The sequence below is a fragment of the Vicia villosa genome, linkage group LG6 (assembly GCF_029867415.1).
Source record: "Vicia villosa cultivar HV-30 ecotype Madison, WI linkage group LG6, Vvil1.0, whole genome shotgun sequence".
In the NCBI taxonomy this organism is placed as follows: Eukaryota; Viridiplantae; Streptophyta; class Magnoliopsida; order Fabales; family Fabaceae; genus Vicia; species Vicia villosa.
The window spans coordinates 46,533,747-46,558,913 of record NC_081185.1 but is presented as its reverse complement, the minus strand read 5'-3'; the positions used below and the strand labels follow the sequence as shown (position 1 = coordinate 46,558,913).

The window sequence follows — 25,167 nt, the reverse complement described above, 5'->3', positions numbered from 1 at the left end:
CCCCCGAGCATCCTCATCCAAGCCCGAAAGCTTGGTGATGTACGGATCGGTCCCGTACTCAAAGTGATCCCGAGACCAAAAGAACCTGAACTGTGCCGACGGGAAGTGACGGGCTCTCCGATGTCTTTAAGCACCGGACAACCATGGACGTCCAAGGTCGGCATGCGAGCGAAGACGTTGTTTCGAGCCTCCTGAGACTGAGGACGGATGGGGAAGAAACGAGGTTTGTAGTTCTTCAAGGAGTCGGAGTAGGATTTAAATATTTTCTTGGATTGCTTCAGAGATACCCACCCAAAGCGGCCATCCTTCACTGTACGTTACACACAGAATATATAAAAAAACAGAGGGATCGTTGCCCCTATCTTCAAATGTGTACAAACCAGCTCGAACGCTCGGATAAAAGCAATCGAGTTGGGGTGGAGCTGCCCGGGGGCCACCTCCAAATGGTTAAGAACCGCCACCTGGAACTCAGTAAAAAGAGCACGGAAGCCCATCTCCTGGAAGACGACCTCATACATGGGGAGCAAATTGGGAGTGTACACATCGCAAATACGATCCTTTTCGGTCGAGATCAGAACCGACCATCCTTCTCCCACCTCCGTAAAGACATCCGAATCATCTTCCACGAAATAACTTTCGATATCCAGCGCCTCTTGGTGCACCCAGGCCAACCGAGGCACCTCCTGCCGAGGTGGAGGAGAAGAAGATGACGAGCCCGATACCATCGGACGCCTTTCATCGGCCATATTCACCTGAAACACAGGGAAGAACAGTGAATTCGATAATTCAATCAAATCCACCCTTCCACCATCGTCCAGAGTGAAAGGGCACAACAATGGCCCAGAGACCAAACGATCCGCGTCCTTACCCCCTCTCCAGAATGACAAATTCAGAGGGATAAGAAGCCCGCGCCCGAAGCAAGGACAAAGACACAGGCCATACCTTGACGATCTATTTTCCTAGAGAAATTACTAGAAACCACAATAAACGATGGACTAATACTCTCAAATAATAATCAACGAAACAGAAATTGGTTTCAAACAGAGGATTCAATCATACGCAGTTGCAAACGACGGAGAAACCATATATCTCTGCCGTCCACCACCAGCTTCACCATATACCTTCATCAAAATCGTCCTAAGAATCTACCCTAGCCACATGCAAACGGTTCTAAAAGGCAACCAAAGCATGAAATACTGAAAACAGAAGTGAAAAATAAACTTACAAGTATGATTCTGACGAAAAGAACGAAGGATTGATTGAAAAACACCACAGCAAAAGCTCACGGTCGGCGGCGGAGGGATGGGAACGAAGCAGCAGAATTTGAAAAGTTTGGAGAAAATGATGGATCCTAGTATTTTTAGGCTGCTAAAAGCGTCACATGCACCGCACATACACCGCTGTATAAAGGCATGGCCATCATTAACCCTAACAACCTAAGGATAGGGTAGCCATCATTCCGCATTAAATGCAACGCACCCACCAACTAACTTCTCCAAAACGATACGCTTCCTGACTCCCGGCCTAACCTTTCCTCTCCTCGGAAGGATCAGGCCTATCCCCCTTGGATTCCCTGGGCGCGCGTCCCCCGCTGGTCCCCCGGATCAACTTCCTCTAAGTCGTCACTCCCACGAGCAGAAGCAACGACTTGGGGTGCTCCTGTTCTGGGCTGACCCAATAAATCTAATTGGGTCAATCCAACCTTTGGCCCAAGGCGCCTTAGACCACGCGTGGCGACATCATCCAGACCACTCCGGGCAGACGCCTTGACAATCGACCACGGGGCAAACTCGTGCCCAGTAAACAAGCCAGCCCTCGCGTCACTTTGTTGTACCTTGTGGAACACATACTTACTTTGGCATCGGAGTGCCTTGCAGGTACTACCCTTTTTTCTCCCAACCGTCCGAACTTCAAGCCTTCATTATTACTGGCCGTCTGATATGTTCGGTAAGATCAGAAATCATTGCATATGTCGATGTTGATGATTCAAGAATTGGAATTGTTGGAATAATTTCGAGATTTGAGTTGGTATGTTGAAGCTTAATTGTGGTATTCTTGATGAGATTAGAGAAAGTCAGAAATCAGATTTGAAATTGGTTGACAAGATGACATTGATTGGTCGAGGATAAGGTGATATTTTCGGATTGATGAGAACGGTGTCATGAGATGTCGTGATTGAGTTCGTATTCCTGATGTTTCAGATTTGAAAAAGAGAATTTTTGGATGAAGGGCATTGAAATGGTTGAGTAATTATCCTGGTGCTACTAAGATGTATCAAGACTTGAGAAAGTTATTTTGGTTGCGAGGTATGAAGAAGGATATTGCGGAATTTATGTATTTGTGTTTGATTTGTCAGAAGTCAAAGATTGAACATCAGAACCCATCTGGTTTGATGCAACAGTTATCCATTCCTGAGTGGAAGTGGGGTAGCATTTCTATGGATTTTGTTTTGGATTTGTCGAGGACATTGAGTAACTGTGAGGCAATTTGGGTCATTGTAGATGGATTGACGAAATTTGCTCATTCTATTCCGATAAGCATGGATTATCCGATGGAGACTTGCAAAGTTGTATTTTGAGAAGATTGTGAGTTGGCATGGTATTCTGTCGAGTGTTGTTTCTGATAGAGATCTGAAGTTTACTTCTAGATTTTGGAAAGGTTTGCAAAGTGAGTTGATTATTAAGTTGTGTTTGAGTTCTGTTTATCATCCGCGAGCTGATGGTCAAACGGAGAAGACGATTCAGTAGCTTGAGGATCTTTTGAGAGCTTGTATTTTGAAGCTTTGTATGGTCGAAGGTGTGGAACACCTTTGTGTTGGTGTGAGTCTGGAGAGAGCAAGTGTAGTTTTGGCAATGAGATGGTTGTGTCGATTGTATTTTCGAGGACGAAAATATTCTAAGTGGGGGAGAGTTGTAACATCCCGATTTTTATTAATATTTTTAATAATTATGTAACACCCCACACATATTTGTCTAGAATAATATGTATAAAGTATTATATATGGTTCATAAGACAACAAATACATAACGTTTGCAGCGGAAAATAGAAGTACACGATTACAAAAGCCGAATGTATCATGGCCAAAATACAAGTACATCATGTAAGTACATATCCAAAATACATGAACTAGCAAGCACGATAAGAACTAAAAGAAATATCCAAGCATCGCCAAGAGATCTAATCCATCTTTCCCTTACCGCGATCTTGCCTCAAACCACCTGAAAAATAAATAATTGGAATGGGATGAGATTACTAAATCTCAGTGAGTCCACCTATCCTATTAGTCCGCTCGGATCTAAAAGGAACATACAAAAATACACGAATCCACCATGGATTCGGGGTTACCCTCACTTCCGGTACAAGCACGGAGTAAACAAAGCGACTCGTCCACCATTGGACTGGTCTCAAGCAAATACACATTGTATAGCAACCAAGTATGCAAAACCCGCATCCATAACGGGGAATCCAGAAGTATGTTAATACCACTAGACTAAGTTACTAACACACCCTCGGTGGGTTCACCCACGCCTATTTGTCAAGAGACTAACACAAGCACCCTGCAAGAATGGTTAAACGGGTTCGCATAAGCCTACATGGCTGCGAGGTGACCTTGCCTAAGAGGCGACACCGTCCCATTAACCATCTGTACGCACGTGGTGTTAACAGCAAGTGTAACACGCCGTCTCGACGCATGAGCCCATCCGGGTAGGAACCTAATGATGTAGCCTACATGGCATCATTAGAGATGGTTTACCTGTTATGCGTAGGCTTACTTAGCCGCATAACGCCATCATACCGAGCACGCGAGTGTGTATACAGCAAGTGAGTAAAATGCCTCCAGACCCTCACAAGCACACTGCAATGGTAGTTCAGGTATGTGCCTCTGGGATCCATGATCAGGGCAGTCCCACAGACAACTCAAGGACCCATGGTCCGAATCGTAACTTAGTACCTGGTCTACTTCGATTCAGCACACATACACATAAACAAACGCTAAAGCACGCAAACAGACAAACCCGATTATTTAACCGAAATAATGGGCATTAATAGAATGATCATATTTCATCATAATATAGCATTTTTATTTCAGCATCACATAGCAGTTAGAAATAAAGAGCTAATTCAGTCTAACTATACACAATTTACACAATATCAGCGTCGCACTTTAATTGAAGGTATGTCAGATACACCGGAAAATAATATTCAAACACCGAGGCTAATTTTCCTAGATAGTACACTCAATTAGCTTCCTAACGGTATATGGCACGCGTCAATCGGACGCACGAAACGGGAGATATGAATTTTCCAAACTACTGAATTTTTCCTTCTGCGCCCAGTGTAACCGGTTACACCAGGAACCGTAACCGGTTACGGTCACGCAAAATGCCCAGATTCTCAGTTTTTTCAACAGCGTAACCGGTTACACTCAAACCCGTAACCGGTTACACTGAACCAGAATCATTTTTTTGCGTTTTTAAGGATTCTATGACAGTCCAAAAGTGCTTCTAAAGTCATCCCCTGCATTACTAACCAGATTCCCACGAATTTAAAACATGCATTTCATTCAGAATCATCAGCCAACAAGGATTTAAGGCAATACAACATAATTAGCTTCATTGATTCATTGATTATCACACAATCCCTAAACCCCCAAATAGAACCCCAACATGCAAAGCCCATGGTTTCTATCTAAGGACTCACCTTAGAGATTGAGAAGATGATGAGAATGGAGCTGAGAGCAGAATAGAAATTGATCAGAGAAGCTTGAACAGGTTCAGATGCATGCAAGGTTGAGCTGAGTTTGGACCAAGTTTTGAAACCCTTCTCCTCTTCCTCTCTTTCCACGCTTCTTCTCCTCTTTCTCTCCCTCACAAAATTCTGTTTTTGAATTAAGAAAAGAATGAGGGATCCAAACATGACTCTATTCTACTTAAGGGTGAAAATACCATTATACCCCTCCTATTGTCACTAATAGGTTTAGTTAGCACTAAAGACCAATTAGTAGAATATACATCATATTTATCCATCTTATTCTATACCAACTTTATTAGTAAACATAAAGATCGAATAAATATAATGTCGGGTATTACATTCTCCCCCCTTAAATAGAATTCGTCCTCGAATTCAAAGAAAGCTTACTAAAACAAGTGAGGATAGGATTCTCGCATCTCTGACTCAAGCTCCCACGTAGCTTCCTCAGGACACGTCTCATCCCACATCACCTTCACGATAGGTATCTCCTTACTTCGTAGGGATTTGCTTGCACGCTCCAGGATACGGTAAGGTTGAGGATCATAGGAAAGATCTGGTTCTACTTCAACAGTATCCGGAAGAATAGGATGAAAAGTATCGGGCACAAAATTCCGGAGTTGAGATACGTGGAATACGTCATGCAGCCCGGATAATGAAGGCGGTAATGCCAACTGATAAGCCACCTTACCTACCCGGCTCATAATCTGATATGGTCCCACATACCTCGGACTGAGCTTTCGTGTTTTGAACGGTCCTCCCAATCTTAATCTTGGAGTGACCTTCAAATACACATGATCACCAACTTCAAATTCTAAGGGTCTCCTTCGCTTGTCCGCATAGTCCTTTTGTCGGTCTTGGGCTTTCTTGAGATTATCTCGGATCATCTTAACTTTCTCGGTAGTTTCTTGTATAATCTCCGGTCCAAGAATACTCTTCTCCCCTACTTCGGCCCAACACAATGGTGATCGACATTTTCTCCCGTATAGAGCTTCATAGGGAGCCATACCCAAACTAGTATGGTAACTGTTATTATATGCGAACTCTACCAACGGTAAATGATCCTTCCAACTCCCACCTTCTTCTAAAATGCAAGCCCTCAACATATCTTCTATCGTCTGGATTGTCCTCTCCGTCTGCCCATCGGATTGAGGATGGTTAGACGTACTCATATCCAGTCTAGTCCCCAATTCTTTATGAAACATCTTCCAAAATCTCGAAGTGAATTTTGGATCACGATCAGACACTATACTGGACGGCACGCCATGCAACCGTACAATCTCTGCTATGAAAAGCCTTGCGAGATGAATCACCTTGTGAGTGGTCTTTACAGGTAAAAAGTGAGCAGACTTAGTCAACCTGTCCACTATTACCCATATAGAATCATGTCCGCCTCGAGTACGAGGTAATCCCACAATGAAATCCATAGAGATAGAATCCCATTTCCACGTTGGTACCTCCAGTGGTTGCAACATTCCTCCTGGCCTCTGGTGTTCAATCTTAACCTGTTGACAAATGGGACATTGTGCTACATACTCTGCAATCTCCTTCTTCATCCCTGGCCACCAAAAGTCTTTCCTCAAGTCTTGATACATTTTGGTCGATCCAGGATGAATAGAAAATCTACTCTTGTGTGCTTCATCCAGAATCAAACGCTTCAACTCAGAATCATTAGGTACACACATCCGTTGCTTAAACAAGATTACTCCATTAGGTGCTCTCACAAAATCAGGCATGCCTTCGCTCGCTTGCAATTGCTCATCATACCCTTGGAATATCCGAATTCTTTCTCGTAGCTCATTCTGAATGCTCAAATTACTGATCAACACACCATTGGGTGTCCATTCAAACTGAAGGTTAAGATTTCGAAACCTTTCCAATAAGTCATGTTCTAACATCATCAACTCCGCAACTCGAAATTCCTTCCTACTTAACGCATCTGCCACTTTGTTAGCCTTTCCTGGATGATACTTCAATTCAAAGTCATAATCTTTGAGGTACTCCATCCATCTCCTTTGTCGCATATTCAACTCCTTCTGGTCGAAAAGATATCTCAAGCTTTTATGATCACTGAACATCTCAAAGTGAACGCCATATAGGTAATGTCGCCACACCTTGAGTGCAAAAACTATTGCAGCAAGCTCGAGATCATGGGTCGGGTAATTCTCTTCATGAGATCTCAACTGTCGAGAGGCATAAGCTACCACCTGGCCATCTTGCATCAATACTCCGCCTAAACCTTTCTTAGAAGCGTCGCAGAACACCTCATAGGATCGGTTTGGATCCGGAATTACTAACACGGGTGCAGTAGTCAACTTCTTCTTAAGTTTCTGGAAACTCTGCTCACACTCGGAGTCCCATTCAAAAGCAACCTCCTTTCGCGTAAGCCTTGTCAACGGTAAGGCTAACTTAGCAAACCCCGTGATAAATCTCCAGTAATAGCCTGCCAAACCTAAGAAGCTTCTGACTTCAGTCACACTCTTTGGCCCATCCCAATTCACCACCGCTTCCACTTTAGAAGGATCCACTGCCACGCCTCCTCCAGAGATGACGTGACCAAGAAAACTTACTTCGGATAGCCAAAATTCACACTTGCTGAACTTGGCATACAATTGTTTCTCTCGAAGAGTAGATAACACAATCCGCAAATGTTCTTCATGATCCTCGGGAGTACGAGAATACACAAGAATGTCATCAATGAAGAATACTACAAACTGGTCCAGATATGGTTGAAAGATTCGATTCATGTAATCCATGAAAACTGCCGGAGCATTAGTCACACCAAATGGCATAACTAAAAACTCGTAGTGACCATATCGGGTCCTGAATGCAGTCTTTGGTACATCTGAGCTCTTCACTCGGATTTGATGGTATCCTGACCTAAGATCAATCTTCGAGAACACACTGGCTCCTTTCAACTGATCTAGGAGGTCATCAATCCGTGGTAAAGGATATTTGTTCTTTATGGTAACTTTGTTCAGCTGACGGTAATCGATGCACAGGCGCATACTTCCGTCTTTCTTCTTCACCAAAAGAACAGGAGCTCCCCATGGAGAAACACTGGGTTGGATAAAATGCTTAGCAAGAAGCTCTTCCAATTGGCTCTTCAGCTCTCTGAGTTCAATAGGAGACATCCTATATGGAGTGATGGAAACTGGGGCTGTTCCAGGAACAAGATCGATTGAGAATTCCGCTTCCCTTTCCGAAGGAAGAGAAGTGATATCCTCAGGAAACACATCAGGAAATTCGCACACCACCGGAATCTCCGACAATTCAATCCTCACAGAAGGCTCCTTGGAAAGAACTAAAAGAAAGGATCTTTCTTGAGAAAAGAGATAAGTAACCGTGCTGATTGTACCTTCTATCAACTTGGTAATTGCATCATCAGAAGAAATCTCTTCAGCAGGAATGAATATGGCCTTCTCTTTGCAACCAATGTACACCGAGTTAAGAGACAACCAATCCATCCCTAGAATAACATCAAGCTTCTTGAGGGGTAAGCAAATTAGATCAATCGGGAAGTCACGACCATTAAAAGAGACTGAACAATCTTTGCAAATTAGTCGAGCTTCCACATTATCATCCGTTGCCGAAGAAATAATCATAGGATTGGGTAATGGAGTAACTTCCAAACCAAGTCGATAAACACACTCGGTAGAGACAAAAGAATGAGTGGCTCCACAATCAACTAAAACACATAAACGTTGATTGTTAACATAACACGTACCCGCAATGAGATTGTTGTTTCCCTTGGCCTTCCTCGAATCCAAAGTATAAACACGACCTGCAGTCTTTTCTGGAGCTCTCTTCTTCGGGCAATTTCTCATCACGTGACCTTGCTCGCCACACTCAAAACATCTGATAGGATAAACTTCACAATTTCCAGTGTGCTTCCTCCTACACTTATCACAAAAGGGTGGTCGGGGGAAACGGTCACCGTGGCTTTACTTCATCTTTGGTGGAGGATTACGGGGCCTCAAGTTTTGAGTATATCTCCCTTGCTCCCTAAAGTTAGTCCTGTTCTGGTTCCTTTCCTCTTGAACCCTCTTCAAACTGTTTTCAGCAACATAGCATTGCCTCAAACATTCAGCATAGGTGGTGAACTCTCTTTGGGAAACACTATGAGCAATGTCGGCCCTCAAACCCATCATAAACTGATCAATCTTCCATAGTTCATCTGGAGCATAAACAGCTTGTCTGGAGTAGTCTGCCAAGTCCTCGAACTTCTCTGCATATTCTAAAACAGACATGTCACCTTGCTTGAAGTTCTGGAATTCTCGCTCCTTCTGAGTCCTCACACTATTAGGGAAGTACTTCTCCAAGAATGCCACTTTGAAGTGTTTCCAATCCTTAGGAATCTCTTGTGTGGTGAAATAAGTAGATGCAGTGTTCCACCACCTAAGAGCTGGTCCCTTCATCTTTTGAGTAGCAAAGATCACCTTCTCTTCTTCAGTACACTGAATAGCTTGAAACACCCTCTCCATACCAGCTAACCAATCATGAGCCAAGAGTGAGTCAAGTCCACCAACAAACTCTGGAGGATCCATCCTGAAGAAGGCACGAAAGTCTGGTCCAGCTGCAACTTGAGGAACGGGAGCTTGAGTAGGAGGTTGTTGTCCTTGCATGCCTTGCATCATTTGAGCCATCATCTGGTTTTGCTGCATCATCTGCTGCATCATCTGTTGCCAAGGCACGCCTGCACTTCCGGATGGTTGCTCGGGCTCCACATTCCTTGTTCTGGGCCTTCCGGGACCTCTGCGTTGCTCAGCCATCTCCCTGTCTGTCCTACGCATGGAATCAAGTTGATCAGACTCAATGCCATAAATAAGACATAAGGAATCATACTGATTATACACATATGAGGCAGAATTGTACTGCATTATGATGCGTCTTAGCAAAGTCGAGGATCGACCTGCTCTGATACCAACTGTAACAGCCCACACATATTTGTCTAGAATAATATGTATAAAGTATTATATATGGTTCATAAGACAACAAATACATAACGTTTGCAGCGGAAAATAGAAGTACACGATTACAAAAGCCGAATGTATCATGGCCAAAATACAAGTACATCATGTAAGTACATATCCAAAATACATGAACTAGCAAGCACGATAAGAACTAAAAGAAATATCCAAGCATCGCCAAGAGATCTAATCCATCTTTCCCTTACCGCGATCTTGCCTCGAACCACCTGAAAAATAAATAATTGGAATGGGATGAGATTACTAAATCTCAGTGAGTCCACCTATCCTATTAGTCCGCTCGGATCTAAAAGGAACATACAAAAATACACGAATCCACCATGGATTCGGGGTTACCCTCACTTCCGGTACAAGCACGGAGTAAACAAAGCGACTCGTCCACCATTGGACTGGTCTCAAGCAAATACACATTGTATAGCAACCAAGTATGCAAAACCCGCATCCATAACGGGGAATCCAGAAGTATGTTAATACCACTAGACTAAGTTACTAACACACCCTCGGTGGGTTCACCCACGCCTATTTTTCAAGAGACTTACACAAGCACCCTGCAAGAATGGTTAAACGGGTTCGCATAAGCCTACATGGCTGCGAGGTGACCTTGCCTAAGAGGCGACACCGTCCCATTAACCATCTGTACGCACGTGGTGTTAACAGCAAGTGTAACACGCCGTCTCGATGCATGAGCCCATCCGGGTAGGAACCTAATGATGTAGCCTACATGGCATCATTAGAGATGGTTTACCTGTTATGCGTAGGCTTACTTAGCCGCATAACGCCATCATACCGAGCACGCGAGTGTGTATACAGCAAGTGAGTAAAATGCCTCCAGACCCTCACAAGCACACTGCAATGGTAGTTCAGGTATGTGCCTCTGGGATCCATGATCAGGGCAGTCCCACAGACAACTCAAGGACCCATGGTCCGAATCGTAACTTAGTACCTGGTCTACTTCGATTCAGCACACATACACATAAACAAACGCTAAAGCACGCAAACAGACAAACCCGATTATTTAACCGAAATAATGGGCATTAATATAATGATCATATTTCATCATAATATAGCATTTTTATTTCAGCATCACATAGCAGTTAGAAATAAAGAGCTAATTCAGTCTAACTATACACAATTTACACAATATCAGCGTCGCACTTTAATTGAAGGTATGTCAGATACACCGGAAAATAATATTCAAACACCGAGGTTAATTTTCCTAGATAGTACACTCAATTAGCTTCCTAACGGTATATGGCACGCGTCAATCGGACGCACGAAACGGGAGATATGAATTTTCCAAACTACTGAATTTTTCCTTCTGCGCCCAGTGTAACCGGTTACACCAGGAACCGTAACCGGTTACGGTCACGCAAAATGCCCAGATTCTCAGTTTTTTCAACAGCGTAACCGGTTACACTCAAACCCGTAACCGGTTACACTGAACCAGAATCATTTTTCTGCGTTTTTAAGGATTCTATGACAGTCCAAAAGTGCTTCTAAAGTCATCCCCTGCATTACTAACCAGATTCCCACGAATTTAAAACATGCATTTCATTCAGAATCACCAGCCAACAAGGATTTAAGGCAATACAACATAATTAGCTTCATTGATTCATTGATTATCACACAATCCCTAAACCCCCAAATAGAACCCCAACATGCAAAGCCCATGGTTTCTATCTAAGGACTCACCTTAGAGATTGAGAAGATGATGAGAATGGAGCTGAGAGCAGAATAGAAATTGATCAGAGAAGCTTGAACAGGTTCAGATGCATGCAAGGTTGAGCTGAGTTTGGACCAAGTTTTGAAACCCTTCTCTTCTTCCTCTCTTTCCACGCTTCTTCTCCTCTTTCTCTCCCTCACAAAATTCTGTTTTTGAATTAAGAAAAGAATGAGGGATCCAAACATGACTCTATTCTACTTAAGGGTGAAAATACCATTATACCCCTCCTATTGTCACTAATAGGTTTAGTTAGCACTAAAGACCATTTAGTAGAATATACATCATATTTATCCATCTTATTCTATACCAACTTTATTAGTAAACATAAAGATCGAATAAATATAATGTCGGGTATTACAAATTATATTAGTAATTTTATTATTTGGTATTTTTAAAAATTACTTATTTATGTAGTTATTATGTGATATAATAATTATTTAAGTACTTAATTATGTGAGTGTTTGTGTTGTTTGAATTAATTGAGTTATTAGAGAGATATAACTAAATGGGCCTAAGTGATAGAACATAATGGACGAATTGGTGGGTTAAGCCCAATTGACATAAGAGAGATAGTAACAGTAGAAAGTTAGGATTTTAGAGTTGGAGTCTCATAACTCATTTTGGGGGAGAAAGAAGAGAGAAGAGAAAGAAGGGAGGAGCACTTGAGAGAAGAAGAAAAATTATGGAGGAAGCCTCAATTTTCGCAGCAAGTTTAAGCATAGATTCACCTTGGCAAAACGGGCGTATCTCTCAATCCAACCATTGGATCGTTGTGGTACTTGGACACAACATTCCTGACTCATAGAGGTAATTTCTAACCGGAGCGACTTTGATTTTTAGGGTTTTAAGTTTGTCTGATAAGCTGATTTCCGAACTGGATTTTAGGTGTGTCTATAAATGATGTTAGAAAGGATTTCTTTTGGAGAAAAGCTTAGAGCTATGGTGAAAGATTTCATATTTACCAATGTAAGGGTGGGGTTCTTTCCTGATAAATGGTTGTATGATAGTATGTTATGGTGGGTAGATTCTATACTTGATATCCATGTTCTTCTATGTTATAATTTTGGGTATTTAGTGGTTTGTTTGGATGTGATGATATAAATGTGATAAGTTGTGTGCAATTGTTGATCTTTATGTATTTGATTGTTGTGTCTGTTGTGGGTAAACCATTGATAGTGAAATAATGGGTTTTGTTGTAGAATTAGAAATGGAATAGAAATAGAAGTGAATTGAAATAATTTGGTATGATATTAATTGGTCGAGTAAACTAATAGTTGGATTAATTTCAATAAGTCTATTTGATTGGAAAATACTTAGACTTGGATAAATTATTCAATTTTTCGGTAAATTACGGGATCTTGAGAAATTGACCGTAATTGTGTTTTAGTTGAATATTTATGTTGAGAATAATATATTGTTATGCCAATGATGTTATTTTGATAATTAATGTTATCTCTAATTGAGTTAGATGTTAATTTGGAAATTGTTTTGGCTTACTTGGTATATTGGCATATTGCGATTATTTTGCAAATTGACCGCAATTTATGATTTTGTTTTGGATGCTTTTGTTGCGATTAATATTGTGATTGTCAATATGATCATTATTGTGCATTATTGTGTGAATAGCCTTACGACATGATTCCTAGCGAATCTTGATATTGTACATATGTTGTATTGTTGTTAAGTTATGTTGTGAATCTATGGCTAAAGTTGAACAGTGTGATGTTGATATGTGACCGTTGTTGTTGTTGTTATGTCGTTGTTTCGTTGTCGAGTCATGGTTGTTGTATGTTGTCGCATAGCATAGCATAACATAAAGTTGAACAGTGTGATGTTGATATGTGACCGTTGTTGTTGTTGTTGAAGGCTTTGTCTTATGCCTCGGAATTACTGATAATTGATAGCGTTGGGAGTTTACTCCAATGGTACCACATGCATATGCATAGTTTGAGTCGCATATTGAGTCGCATTTTGAATTGTTGTGTTTATGAAGTGAATGTTATGATGTGTGAATACATAGTTTGCGAAGTTGAATTCATTTGATATGAATTGTTGATGTGTGTATATGTGATATATGTAAATGAAACATATATGATGAGAATGTGAATATATATGTATTAATGATATATGTATATATGTGGAATATATGAACCATATTTTGCCATTGTTGATAGTTGTATTAATTTCCGTTGTGATTATGAAGTGTATGTTATTATGTGTTTGAATGACATACTTGTAAACTTGAATACATTATTATAGTTAATAGTTAACATTATTGTTGTGATGCAAATTGATGATATTGAGAAGTGGTGAATTGTGAATGATCTTACCTTTGTTATATGTATTATCATACTTTCCTTTATAATGTTTGATATCTCACCCCTTCTGCTGATGTTTCCCCTACCATGGGAAATGGGCAGGTACTGGAAGTTTGTAGCTTCATTCTGTCCGGTTGGTGTGTCTCTCTAATACGTAGCACTCGGGGGGTTGGTCCGGTTGGAAGAGTTCATGCAATTTGTTCTTGAGATAATAATATTCATGCTCCAACATCTCCAACGACCTATAGTACTTTATATTCATGCACTTGATAATAGCACACATGCTTGCTATAACTGCACAAGGAAGAACACTTCTATGACTTAACTGCACAAGGAAGAACACTTCTTAAGCACGTGTAGATGCTCTTCTGTTGAACGGATCATAGCCCGAAGCTTAAGATCAAAGTCTGCCTTTATTTTCTCCTTTGCGCTGCCATTAATTAGTATAAATATAGATTAAGACCAAAGAAATTTCAAAACAGTGGAAAACTTAGCTATATCTATCCATCATAATTATATGAATCATAATAAAGGGTTTTCAAATAGAAAAAGGAAATCATGTGCAGGCCAGCCAGTGATTTGTAGACCAACACACATGTCTTTGGGTTTGTTAAGGATGACATGATTGTCAAACTATATATCTCTTCTAGACACTCCTGCCAATACACCAAAAAACTAATAAAACCAATAAATTTCAAATATCACAATGTCTTTGGGTTTTTAAGGATGAGATGATTGTCAAACCATGTGACTCTTCTAGAAACTCCTGCCAATACAGCAAAAGACCAACAAAATCAATAAATTTCAAATATCACAATGCAAATCATTAACATCAGGCATTAGCATATAGATTCAAGAGTTTGGTGCAAGAGTTTGGTGCTCTTAGGCATGTCAGGCCAATGCTTCTTTCATGCTTGTTAAGATCTTCATAGTCGCTCTGCAAAACAGAATTTTCTACAGACAAAACAGGTTGGCAGCTTTCCGTATGAGTTTGTTGTTTAGCGCTAACATATCTAATGACATTCCTACAAATAGTTCATTTGCATAGGTACTGTTATCTATTAACATAGTTGGAAAAAAAGTAAGCAACATAAACAAAACCATTGAAACACTTTGAATTAAATTTGACATGAAATTTTTAATATAATTATACTTATTTTGTGACATGATGATAGTGTTCACAGCCGAAGTGGAAGTTCCTGACTGTTGTGACATGAATATAGTTTTCTCTGCCGAAGCGAAACTTCCTGAAACCGTGCACTAAGCATTTTTCCTTCTTTGACGATTTGTGCAATTGTTTGTTGGTTATAATATGATGGAGTCAGCTCGGATAATGGTTATATGTTTGTCATGTAAGTTGGAGTACCTAAAAGATAATATTATCAAACACATAGAATGCATTTTCAAACAACCAAGAAAACTAACATAAACATTCTATCAAAGAAAATTAATAGTTTCTCATAAAACGACTTCAAATAACAATAATCAAAGAAAAAAGGAGACAAGGTTAATAGTTATCACCAAGTATCTTATACCTTTCAATAGTTTGTCCTTGATTTTGAAGGACACCTTTTACCATACAGCCAAACAAATGAACTTAGTAAGCTACAAAATCTAAAAATTGTTCAACTATTCCAATGAAATAAAAATCAAATTAAAAAACCACATAAAAAATATTCAAGTACACAGAGCAAGCAAACCGCGAAGAACAACAACATTGAAAAAATGTTTTTTTAACAACTTAGAAGTTAAAACTATGGAAAATGAAATGAACATTGAACAACTGTTTCGGTGGATGTGAGTAGACTATAATACCTCATATGAAAAGGGAAGAAACACCAACATCAAACCTGTAGCCACCGTGAACCCAGCAAACCACCCCTGCAAACCCACCCCTGCAAACCCGTAGGCACCGTAACTTATGTCGACGTCGGGTTGGACGCACATCAGTTCCTCACCGTTCTCTCTATCGATTGTTGGATCCCTGATTATCAATGGTAACCCTAATTCCATTTCTTGTTCTTTTTTCTATTATTTCTTTGCTTGAATTTTGGTGAATCGGCAGAGTTTATGGTTTCAGCGAAAAAAAGAGAGAAGAGAAGACGAGAGAGAAGGAAAGTTTGGCATGGAAGAAGGAAGAAGTGAGTGGAATGATTTTGAAATCAGAAAGAGAAAGGGGTAGATGATAAAGGGAGAGAAAGTGACAGGATTTTTTTGAAATTTTTTGAAAAATGAATTATAGAGGAAAACGTGCAATAATCATATTTGAAAAATGTGTATAACATAAAGGGTAAAAGAAAAGTTGTATAACATTGTGTCGTTGTCTATTGGGTAAAGCCAAAAGTATTTCACAATTTAAAAATGTGTGCCACTTGGATGAATGAGATAATATTATTGGTTGATTAATTACATTGAATTAGCAAGTTACTGAAATGCCCTTTATATAGTACAATTTTATTTTTTAGTAAGGGTATTTTAGGGTGTTTAGTGGCATGTCTTATTATTAGTTAGGTAGTTGATGTAGGATAAACTAACTATTGAGAATTGATTGCCAAATCTACCTTGTATGGGCTTCCATAAGTAATTGATAAATTTATATTTAAATTTATAAACTAATTCTAAAAGTTAATCAAAAGACCACACTACCCTTGCCTTACAAGAATTTCGAATTTCCCGAAGATCAAAACGAGCAACAAGCATCGCACACAGCTCATTCATTCAGTAATTGCGAATCTCTTTTCTCGGAAACTCTCTCCGGCTTTTCCTCCGTAACGGAGATCGCTCTTCCCTTCCCGGCGATCCCTCCACCATGAGTACCGGCGAGCTCCTTGATATTCAACCGGAAGAACTGCAGTTTCCTTGTGAGTCATAAAATGCATTCGATTTGATGAAAACAAGTTCTTTGATTTAACATGCAATTTCCGATTCTATTTGTTTTTTAAAATTTTTGTTAATTTTTTTGTTTTGTTTGTTTGAATTAGTTGAATTGAGGAAGCAGATCTCGTGTTCTTTACAGTTGTCTAACAAGACCGACAACTATGTTGCTTTCAAGGTTTCGTTTTTACCCTTTGTTGAAATTCTGTTTCGAATGTGATTCATTTGTTTTGAATTTAGGGTATGTTTTGGTATATATTTGAGATTTTTTCTTGAAATTGATAGAATAAGATGATAAAGAGAGTAAGAAATCATATTGATCTCTAAATGTGTGACGAGGGTGTCATTTTAGTGTTTAAATTATAGTCCTTGAATATATCTAAATTACAAGAATGCTATTTAGTGTGTATTTTGTTAGTAATTTGATGTACCTAATTGACAAAGATACATTTAAGAATCAAACTATTTAAAGCAAAATACATTTGGCAGTTGGACGCCATCATCAGGGTTCAAAGTTCGAATCCTGATACTCACGGTTGTGTGTGAGTTTCCGGTGGTTATTACCAAATATACATTTGAGAACCAAATTGTCTAATGAGCAATATAGCACCGACACATCTGAAAAAAGGCATGTTTGTGTCAGACACTTACACCGACACGACACTAATACTTGTGATTTGTTCAATTTTTTTTTTTAAATTTATTACCGGTGTTGACGTGTCAGTGTCGTGTCTGGTGTCCGTGTCTGTGCTTCATAGCTAATCAGAGACACATTATGGGATGTTTTTGTAACTTTGGGCGAATTCTGGGACTATAGCTATAATGTCCTACACAGTTAATGACCAAAATGACTATTTATTTGACAACTGATTATATAACATAACATTTCAATCACACTTAAATTTTTTCTAAATTTATAGCTTTCTTAATTTTTCCGAGATTAACGATTTTGGATAGAAGCATGGTTCTGGATAGAATATTATGGTGGATAGAATATTATGGTAAAAGTTAATTCATGTAGCCGACCCCACTTAGTGGGATAAGGCTTGGTTGTTGTTGTATAGCTTCTTTAATTTAGAAAAGAAAAATAAGTCCTTTCCTCCCTACAAACATACCCTTAGGCTATGTTTGGGAGTTTGGAGGGGAGGGGAGGGAAAGGCTTCCGAAATTGAATTTTTAAAATAATATAGAAAAATATTTGACATTTTTTGAAAAAATGATTTTGTTTAGAATGATAAAAGACTCATTATCATTACAAAATTTTTAATTTTCAAAATAGTATAACAACCTAAACGATATTTGCAAAATTTATGTAAGCCCTCCAAAACCCTCCAAAACCCTCCTTCAATACAATTTTTGAGTTCCCCCATTTTATGGGGTTTTTGGTGTTATGAATAAAATCAAATCCTCCAAAGCCCTCCTACCCAAAATCTTTTTATTCTTTTCACCCAATTCTTCCTATTTTCCAAAGCCCTCCCCTCCCTTCCCCTCCAAACTCCCAAACATAGCCTTAAGGTTTTATTTTTGATGAAGGGGGATTTTAATATATGTCTTTTGTTTCTTTTTGTGATTGATATTTGATTTTGATGGTGCGTGGCAGGTTAAGACTACAAATCCGAAGAAGTATTGTGTTAGGCCTAACAGCGGGGTTGTGTTGCCCAGGGCGACATGTGATGTTATAGGTTTCTTTCTCTCTACACTTTTCTAGCTTCATTCTGTTCACTACTTTTGCTTATTTTATTAACTCTAAAAATATCTTGTTCATTCATTAGTAACAATGCAAGCGCAAAAGGAGGCACCTTCTGATATGCAATGCAAAGATAAGTTTCTCCTTCAAAGCGTGATTGCAAGTCCTGGAACTACCACAAAAGATATTAATCCAGAAATGGTATTTATTCTGTAAATAAAGATAATGTTTGTTGATGGAGGTAATAACTTTGCATGTGACTGTTATCTGTTTCTATGCATGCAGTTCAGTAGAGAGGCAGGCCACAATGTTGAAGAGTGCAAGTTGAGGGTTCTTTATGTTACTCCTCCCGGGCCACCGTCTCCGGTTCGAGAAGGATCTGATGAGGACTCTTCACCAGATTCAGTATCGGAAAACGGACATTCAAATGTTACTGAATTTACAGCTGTGAGTAATTACTAATTAGTGATTTTGTTTGTGTTTTCAAAGGATAAATTGATCTCTACCTTGTTATTTTTGTTGTTGTACTTACCACACAGTGTATTGTAGGCTTCAAGAAATTTCAATGGGCGGGATGAACCTATAGGTGCTGCTACGTTCGAGGTAATGCATTTAAATTACATTCTTGCTTTTTTTATTTGATTCTTGTTAGTGAAATTCAATGTGGGGCATGCTGATGAAGGTTTTAATTATTACTCGGGCATAAGCAAATGTTTATATTATGTGTTTGTGCATAAGCAAATTGTTTGGAAGTGTGTATCTCATCTCATACATTTTGCCCCTCAATTTCTCTTCAGTTTGTTATGGCCAATCTTTCAGACAAATTCATTTTTTATTGCTACGGAACCGTGTCTTATTTAGTGAATTTCGCATAATTTTAAGAAATCTGTGATGCTACGTACACTTGTGATGAAGAATTGGAGATGCTTTTTGATGTTATAAAAGAAAAAGCATAAACCTAAGGAAGGATCTGAAAATTAGGTTCATGGTTTCTTTGGAAAATAGCTTGACCAGAAACCTGTAGTGTGTGTCACGAGTCCTTACAATTAACAGCAGTTTTTCACAACAGCTCTCTAATATGAACACGCCTCTCTGTCAGTATCATGCCTCTTGAGTTGTTTTTGGTGCTGAATAGTTTGAGAGCTTAGCTCCCAACCTGTTGTATTTCCAATGTCAAATATGTATCACAATCAAAGTTATACATGGAAATAAGTAATGTTTTCATACAAGAAATAAAGGAGAGAATATCTCAACAAATATAAATCAAATGTCAATCAACACCGTATCTTAACAAATACAATGATTACTTGATGCAAAAAGTTCATGGCATTTTGAAATTAGATTGATATTGCTTGCATTGTTAATGAGATTTGATTTCTCTCCTTTTCCTAGAGCTGTTAATTTCTTTAGTTACTGATCAGGTTGCTAATGAATCAATTATTCATTAAACTTATGACAAACATCAGTAGTTCATATGCAGATAAATTGGCAAGTCTTGCAGGATTACAGAGTATTTCATGCTCCTATCCCTCTCTTACGTACTGTCTCACATCAGTAAAAAAACTCTTTTTGTAAAAGGATATAAAAAATAATTCATGCTGGAAGTTGCATGCCTTACAAATTTGTTCTTGATTCGAGAAAAGTTACACCAACAATACTGCAAACAAGATGGCATTGATTATGCCTTTACAACTTTCTACTAATTAAGGTCAAGATCATGATAGATATCTCAGATCATTCTTTTAGGAAGTTGAGAACTCCTTTGAAATGTTTTTCTTTTGGTTTGAGTCATCTTGTATGAAATGTATCAGGAACACAAAAATTATAATATCTAGCTACAGTATTCTGATTTATACTACTGCACTGCAATGTTATCAAATATTTGCCATGGCAGCGCTATGGCGGATATACATGACGGTTTTTAGGCTCGCTGCAATGGTAAATATTGGACGACATTGCGGGATTTTCCGTCATAATCTGCTATAATGACACCTCAAAGCGCCCGCCGCCCGGCATGGCGGGATTTTGGCTCTCCGCTATGGACTGCCATCCGCCATCGACAACACTGCTGCACTGTATTACTGAGCATCTCATTTATTATTGATGTAGTCTGTAGAAAATTTCTGAATTGAATTGATTTGTTTCATTTGTTTTTTACATTGATAATTTGTTGTAGAAATTATCTTGTAGACTCTATTGCTTGCTGTTGTTGTCTCTACGTATGGAGTTATCTTGTATTTATTATGTGTACTGATCAGAAAAAAAGTGTTCTTATTTTGATTTCTGAATATTTCAGACTACGGCTCTTGTTTCGAAGGTGACTGAGGAGAGAAATTTGGCTATTGACCAACAGAGAAGGCTTCAGCAAGAACTGGTATGTAATGGATATAAATACAAATATACATCTTTGAAGCTTGCCGACAAACTTATAGTTACCTATCCTTAAAATTTTCATTGATGCTCTAGATGGTTAATTAAGGCATTTCTGCCTCTACTGTCTTAAAAAATTGCACTCTGTAGTTAAAAGCAGAATGGTAATTGCTTCCGACCTTCCTATTATGTTATTATTTTAAGTTACACCGTCGTTGGTACTCTCTCTAATCCCTCCTATTATTTATAGCCTGTCATCTTATAGCACCTAACTAACTGATTTATTCCCCCCTCCTCAAGGTAAACGTTAGGTAAGAAAAGTACAAATCAGTATACTAGCCTTCACCCTTTCTATTAGGGACTAACAATAAAGGTGTTCGTAAAGGATAGCCATAGAATTACTGTAGGCTCATTTCTCTAAGCCTCACAATTTAAACTTTTCTTTGTTAAAAATTCCGTTCAACATATAAACAATTAGCTCCTGCATTATAACACTGATATTATAGACTCCCTAAGTTCTTGATGTACCAGGGCTACTTATAGGTTATAGCAACTAAATTTCTATCTGGGTCCCATTATCCGTCATGCATAACTCCAGCAATGTAAAACAATATTTTCTTTTGTATTTCAACCCTCTGATTTAGTTGTGTTTGTCCCGTTCGACTAGGAAGTTTATTTTGCATACTCCATCTACTTCTAGGATGGCCCCAAAACGTGTCCTCAGCCCTGGCTCTCACTCTTGATCTTCCTTGCTGTTTTGGAACCCATTGACAATTCCATTCATCATCCTCATTTCTATATTTGACATGACTTCATGGCGGGGCAGCTATTGTGATGACTGCTTAGCCATAGTGCTTGACGTTGCTCACAGATTCTGTAGTTGTGGGGTTGGAACTATCTCCGCTCTCATTTCTATATTTCACACTCGAGACATATTTCTTTTCTTTACCTATGCAATGGAGCTCGAGTCGGGTGGTTTTTGCGGCGGCAATGATAAACTGACCCACTTGCATGCAACCGATCTCAAAACAGTTTTTGTTATGTCGGTTCTGTCTTTCATTGTTCCCTTTTCTACACCATTTTCTTCGATGACGCGACCATCCCTGTAGCACCTATTTTTACAATGACTTAACAAAAGAATCGCCAGACCATTTCTCTATCTTCTCGACTTTTTGTTGCATTGTCGTTCCTCCTCTTGTTACGGTGACAAAGCTCTTTTTCACCTTTTTTATCGTTAGGTTTGTATGTTGATAGATTCTAATACCATATTAGATTTTTGGACCTAACTCGGTCCATAAAACTAGTTTGTAAGGATTGCCTGGGATTTGTTGTAAGCTCTATTTTGTTAAAATCACACTTTAAATAGTTATAAAATTTATGTTTCTCATGAAATATGATGGATGTGTGTTGAATTTTTTGCCCACAGGAGCTCTTGAGGCGCCAAGTCAGTAGAAACCGTGGTGGAATATCGTTTATGTATGTCTTTCTTGTTGCTGTCATTGGCTTCATTTTGGGATACTTCTTGAAGAGGACATAACCAAAGCAATCTCCAGAAACTGCCCTGAAATAATGTGAGTGAGCAGCAAAAACTGTTTATTTGTATTATTATCGGCGCCTTATGCTTCTAGAAATTTGTATTGACATAATAGATAGTTGTTCTTTTGAGTTACTGACACTAGACATGTTGAGGAAGTTTCCATTTGAGAACCTTGTTATTTGATTTGCCAAATTCAGGAAAAACTTTTAGTAGCTTTTGCCAGGTTTGGATTTTCTATATTTGAAATTTTTTGAAGTCAAGCAATTTATACCATGGTTTTAAATTCCGGTCGCAGATGTGATTGCAGGTTCTGCGATGCGCATTGAGCTCTAAGTGGCGTGAATTTTAATTGGGAAGTGTTAAAAAAACCTTGATGTTAAGATTTTTCATTACTTAAAAAGTAAATTGAAATTTTGAGTTTTGATGAAAATACTTGAAGAAACATGAGCGGAATTGTCTGATGTGATTTGTAATGGGAGTTGGACGCATGTGCAGTTACCGAATCAGCAAAATTGTGGATGATATGATTTCTAATGATTGTGAGGCGCATGATTTTAATTCACACTGCAATTGCGGTCCAATGCAGTTACGGAGGCAATATTGCGGCTATAATTGCGGATCAGCACTATTGCGGATAAAATTGCGGATCAGCACTATTGCGGCTGTAATTGCAGTTGCAAACTGCAATTTAAAATCATGATTTGGACCATCCAATCTTTAATCAAATGACTCACAACATGGAGATTTCAATTCTTTTTAAATATGATTTAAATAAATACAAAACCAGCTATACATGTAGTTTGCATACCTACTCAGATTTTGCTTCAGCTTTGCTTCAACTTGAAACATACACACACACATAACTAATCTAAATTTATATACATCTATATGATGAAAACACACTAATTATGCACGATTGCTTTTTATTAATTTAATAGACAACTCTCTGGCACCAATGTTCCATTGCTAGTCCCACCAATGTTGTTACAGGATGAAGTTGTAGCTTTGTTTTTATAATTCAAGTTTATATCTTCCAATTTGATCCCTTGGCATGGATTACTCGGGCTGCAATCAAATGTTACTGCTTCTGCAGTTGCTGAACTTCCTTGAATGTTTTTATAAGTAACTTCACTAATCTTGATTCCTGAAGTCTGTTACATAATAAATAAACATATTTGTTAATAGTTTTATCTTTTGCGGTGCAACTGCATAGACTAATTTGTTGAGTCGGAGATAACCAAAACAGGCCTCTCTCAAGAGATTTAAAAGTGTATAAAAAGTGTAGAGAATATAATCATGCTAAGTTGGATTATTGATGATTACCTGGCCAGGACAACCTTGATTGTTGGGACAATAATTCTGATCAATGATGATGGGATTTTCAACATTATTCATTATGATGTTTTGAAACAAAACATTCTTAACGAATCCATTACTGGGCCTGGCCCAAGATTTTATCCTAACCCCATTATCAGATCCAGAGAAGATTGCATTTGTTAATGTCACATTTTCAACTCCTTTTTCATCTACTTTTTGCCCCAAACTTCCAATGCTGTATCAAATGCACATTTTAACAAAGTGTCAAATATAAAAACCCCCGAATCGAATTGAAGTTTTAAATAACTTAACTATTATATTTAATTAGTGAAATGTACCATGAACCCTAGTAATAATTAAGGATATTAATACTAACCTTACACCATGACCAGGGCCACATTTGATATTTGACATGAAGAGATTGTAAGCGGCATCTCCAATGGATATGCAGTCATCACCTGTTTGCATTGTACATCCATTTATGGTAACCCCATTTGAGTTTTCAATATGAATTCCATCAGTGTTTGGGCTCTTGTCTGGTGCAATAACTTTCATATTTTTCACAACAACATTGTTGCATGTGTTGATTACTAGGTGACTTAGCTGGCTGTTAATTGAAGTAATGCCACTAACCACCAAGTTATTCACCCAATTGAATGTCATTGTCTGCAATTATATATTAACATATTTAAAATTTTGCTCATGCATTTCTTAAGTCATAGTATATTTGTGTTCGTGTTTTCTGTAACATCTTAGATTCTGTTAAATAATCAATAGATATGGTATATACTAGACTAAATATTTTGATTATTCAATAAATTTAAAAAATAAACTTTATCTTATATACAACTAGAGAGAATAGTATTGAATTATCATACCCTAGCTCCAACGGGGCAATTCTTCCCAAATCTTCTACAATTCCAAAACCCGGCCCCTTTAGCATCCAATTTCCCTCCGGAAACAACAAGATTATCAACATGATTAAACAAAATCCAAAACCCTGAGTTTCCAATTGCCCTATAATCTTCAGGAGCCACAAGTGTTCCACCATTGAGAAATGTCACCTTCCTCTTACATGGCCCTCGAAAATTAATCTCATTCAGCAAGTACCTCCCTTTTGGCACATAAATTGTGGCAGGAACTAAGCTAGAACATGCTGATTTCCAAGCATTTACAAATGCCTCAGTTGAATCACTTTTTCCATCTGGTTTTGCACCAAATTTAACTACATTGTAAGTAGTAGTTGAAGCTGCATTTGATGAACCTATCATTGTTATACACAAGATACATAAAATCACCAACATATACTTAGTACTTACAAAAAAACAATCCATTATAGTCTTAGGTATATGCTCTAAAAATCTCAAAATTATATAGTGTTCGAAATTTTCGTAAAAAAAATGTCGGTTTTTTTCGATTTTTTTTAGTAGTGAATTGTGGTTTTTGTGTATGTTTGTTAATTGGTAGTTGAAACCGTTAGAATGGTACAACTATACATATATAGTGTTGGATAATTGTTTAATTTAATGTTTGTTATGTATATTGAAAGTCAACCATGCAAATTATTGGAGTTATTAGCCACAAAGTCAAAAGATGAATGTATC

The 25,167-nt window shown here is 38.4% G+C and overlaps 2 protein-coding genes across 2 annotated transcripts; one reads left to right on the top strand and one right to left on the bottom strand.

The window, feature by feature from the left end:
• Positions 1-16,455: 16,455 nt before the first annotated feature.
• Positions 16,456-22,468, top strand: LOC131609141 (vesicle-associated protein 1-2-like). Its single transcript, XM_058880801.1, has 8 exons — positions 16,456-16,639; positions 16,760-16,830; positions 18,253-18,334; positions 18,425-18,540; positions 18,625-18,786; positions 18,889-18,942; positions 20,636-20,713; positions 22,136-22,468. The coding sequence occupies exons 1-8, from the start codon at positions 16,588-16,590 to the stop codon at positions 22,244-22,246; spliced, it is 726 nt and encodes a 241-aa protein (XP_058736784.1). The 5' UTR covers positions 16,456-16,587; the 3' UTR covers positions 22,247-22,468.
• Positions 22,469-23,038: 570 nt separating this feature from the next.
• LOC131613619 (polygalacturonase-like) lies at positions 23,039-24,834 on the bottom strand. The gene is made up of 4 exons (XM_058885272.1): positions 24,442-24,834; positions 23,940-24,229; positions 23,570-23,798; positions 23,039-23,397 (listed from the first exon to the last, which is right to left on the bottom strand). Exons 1-4 carry the CDS (start codon positions 24,832-24,834, stop codon positions 23,173-23,175), a joined length of 1,137 nt encoding a protein of 378 aa, XP_058741255.1. The 3' UTR covers positions 23,039-23,172.
• Positions 24,835-25,167: the final 333 nt, after the last annotated feature.

Excerpts from the sequence above, each read along its gene's own strand:
- LOC131613619 (XM_058885272.1), bottom strand. The coding sequence starts at position 24,834 with ATGATAGGTTCATCAAATGCAGCTTCAACTACTACTTACAATGTAGTT. Across the intron at positions 24,230-24,441 it reads ATTGCCCCGTTGGAGCTAGG|ACAATGACATTCAATTGGGT; the intron begins GTATGATAATTC and ends ATATAATTGCAG. Across the intron at positions 23,799-23,939 it reads GGCCCTGGTCATGGTGTAAG|CATTGGAAGTTTGGGGCAAA; the intron begins GTTAGTATTAAT and ends CATTTGATACAG.
- LOC131609141 (XM_058880801.1), top strand. The coding sequence starts at position 16,588 with ATGAGTACCGGCGAGCTCCTTGATATTCAACCGGAAGAACTGCAGTTT. Across the intron at positions 16,831-18,252 it reads ACAACTATGTTGCTTTCAAG|GTTAAGACTACAAATCCGAA; the intron begins GTTTCGTTTTTA and ends GGTGCGTGGCAG. Across the intron at positions 18,943-20,635 it reads TAGGTGCTGCTACGTTCGAG|ACTACGGCTCTTGTTTCGAA; the intron begins GTAATGCATTTA and ends TGAATATTTCAG.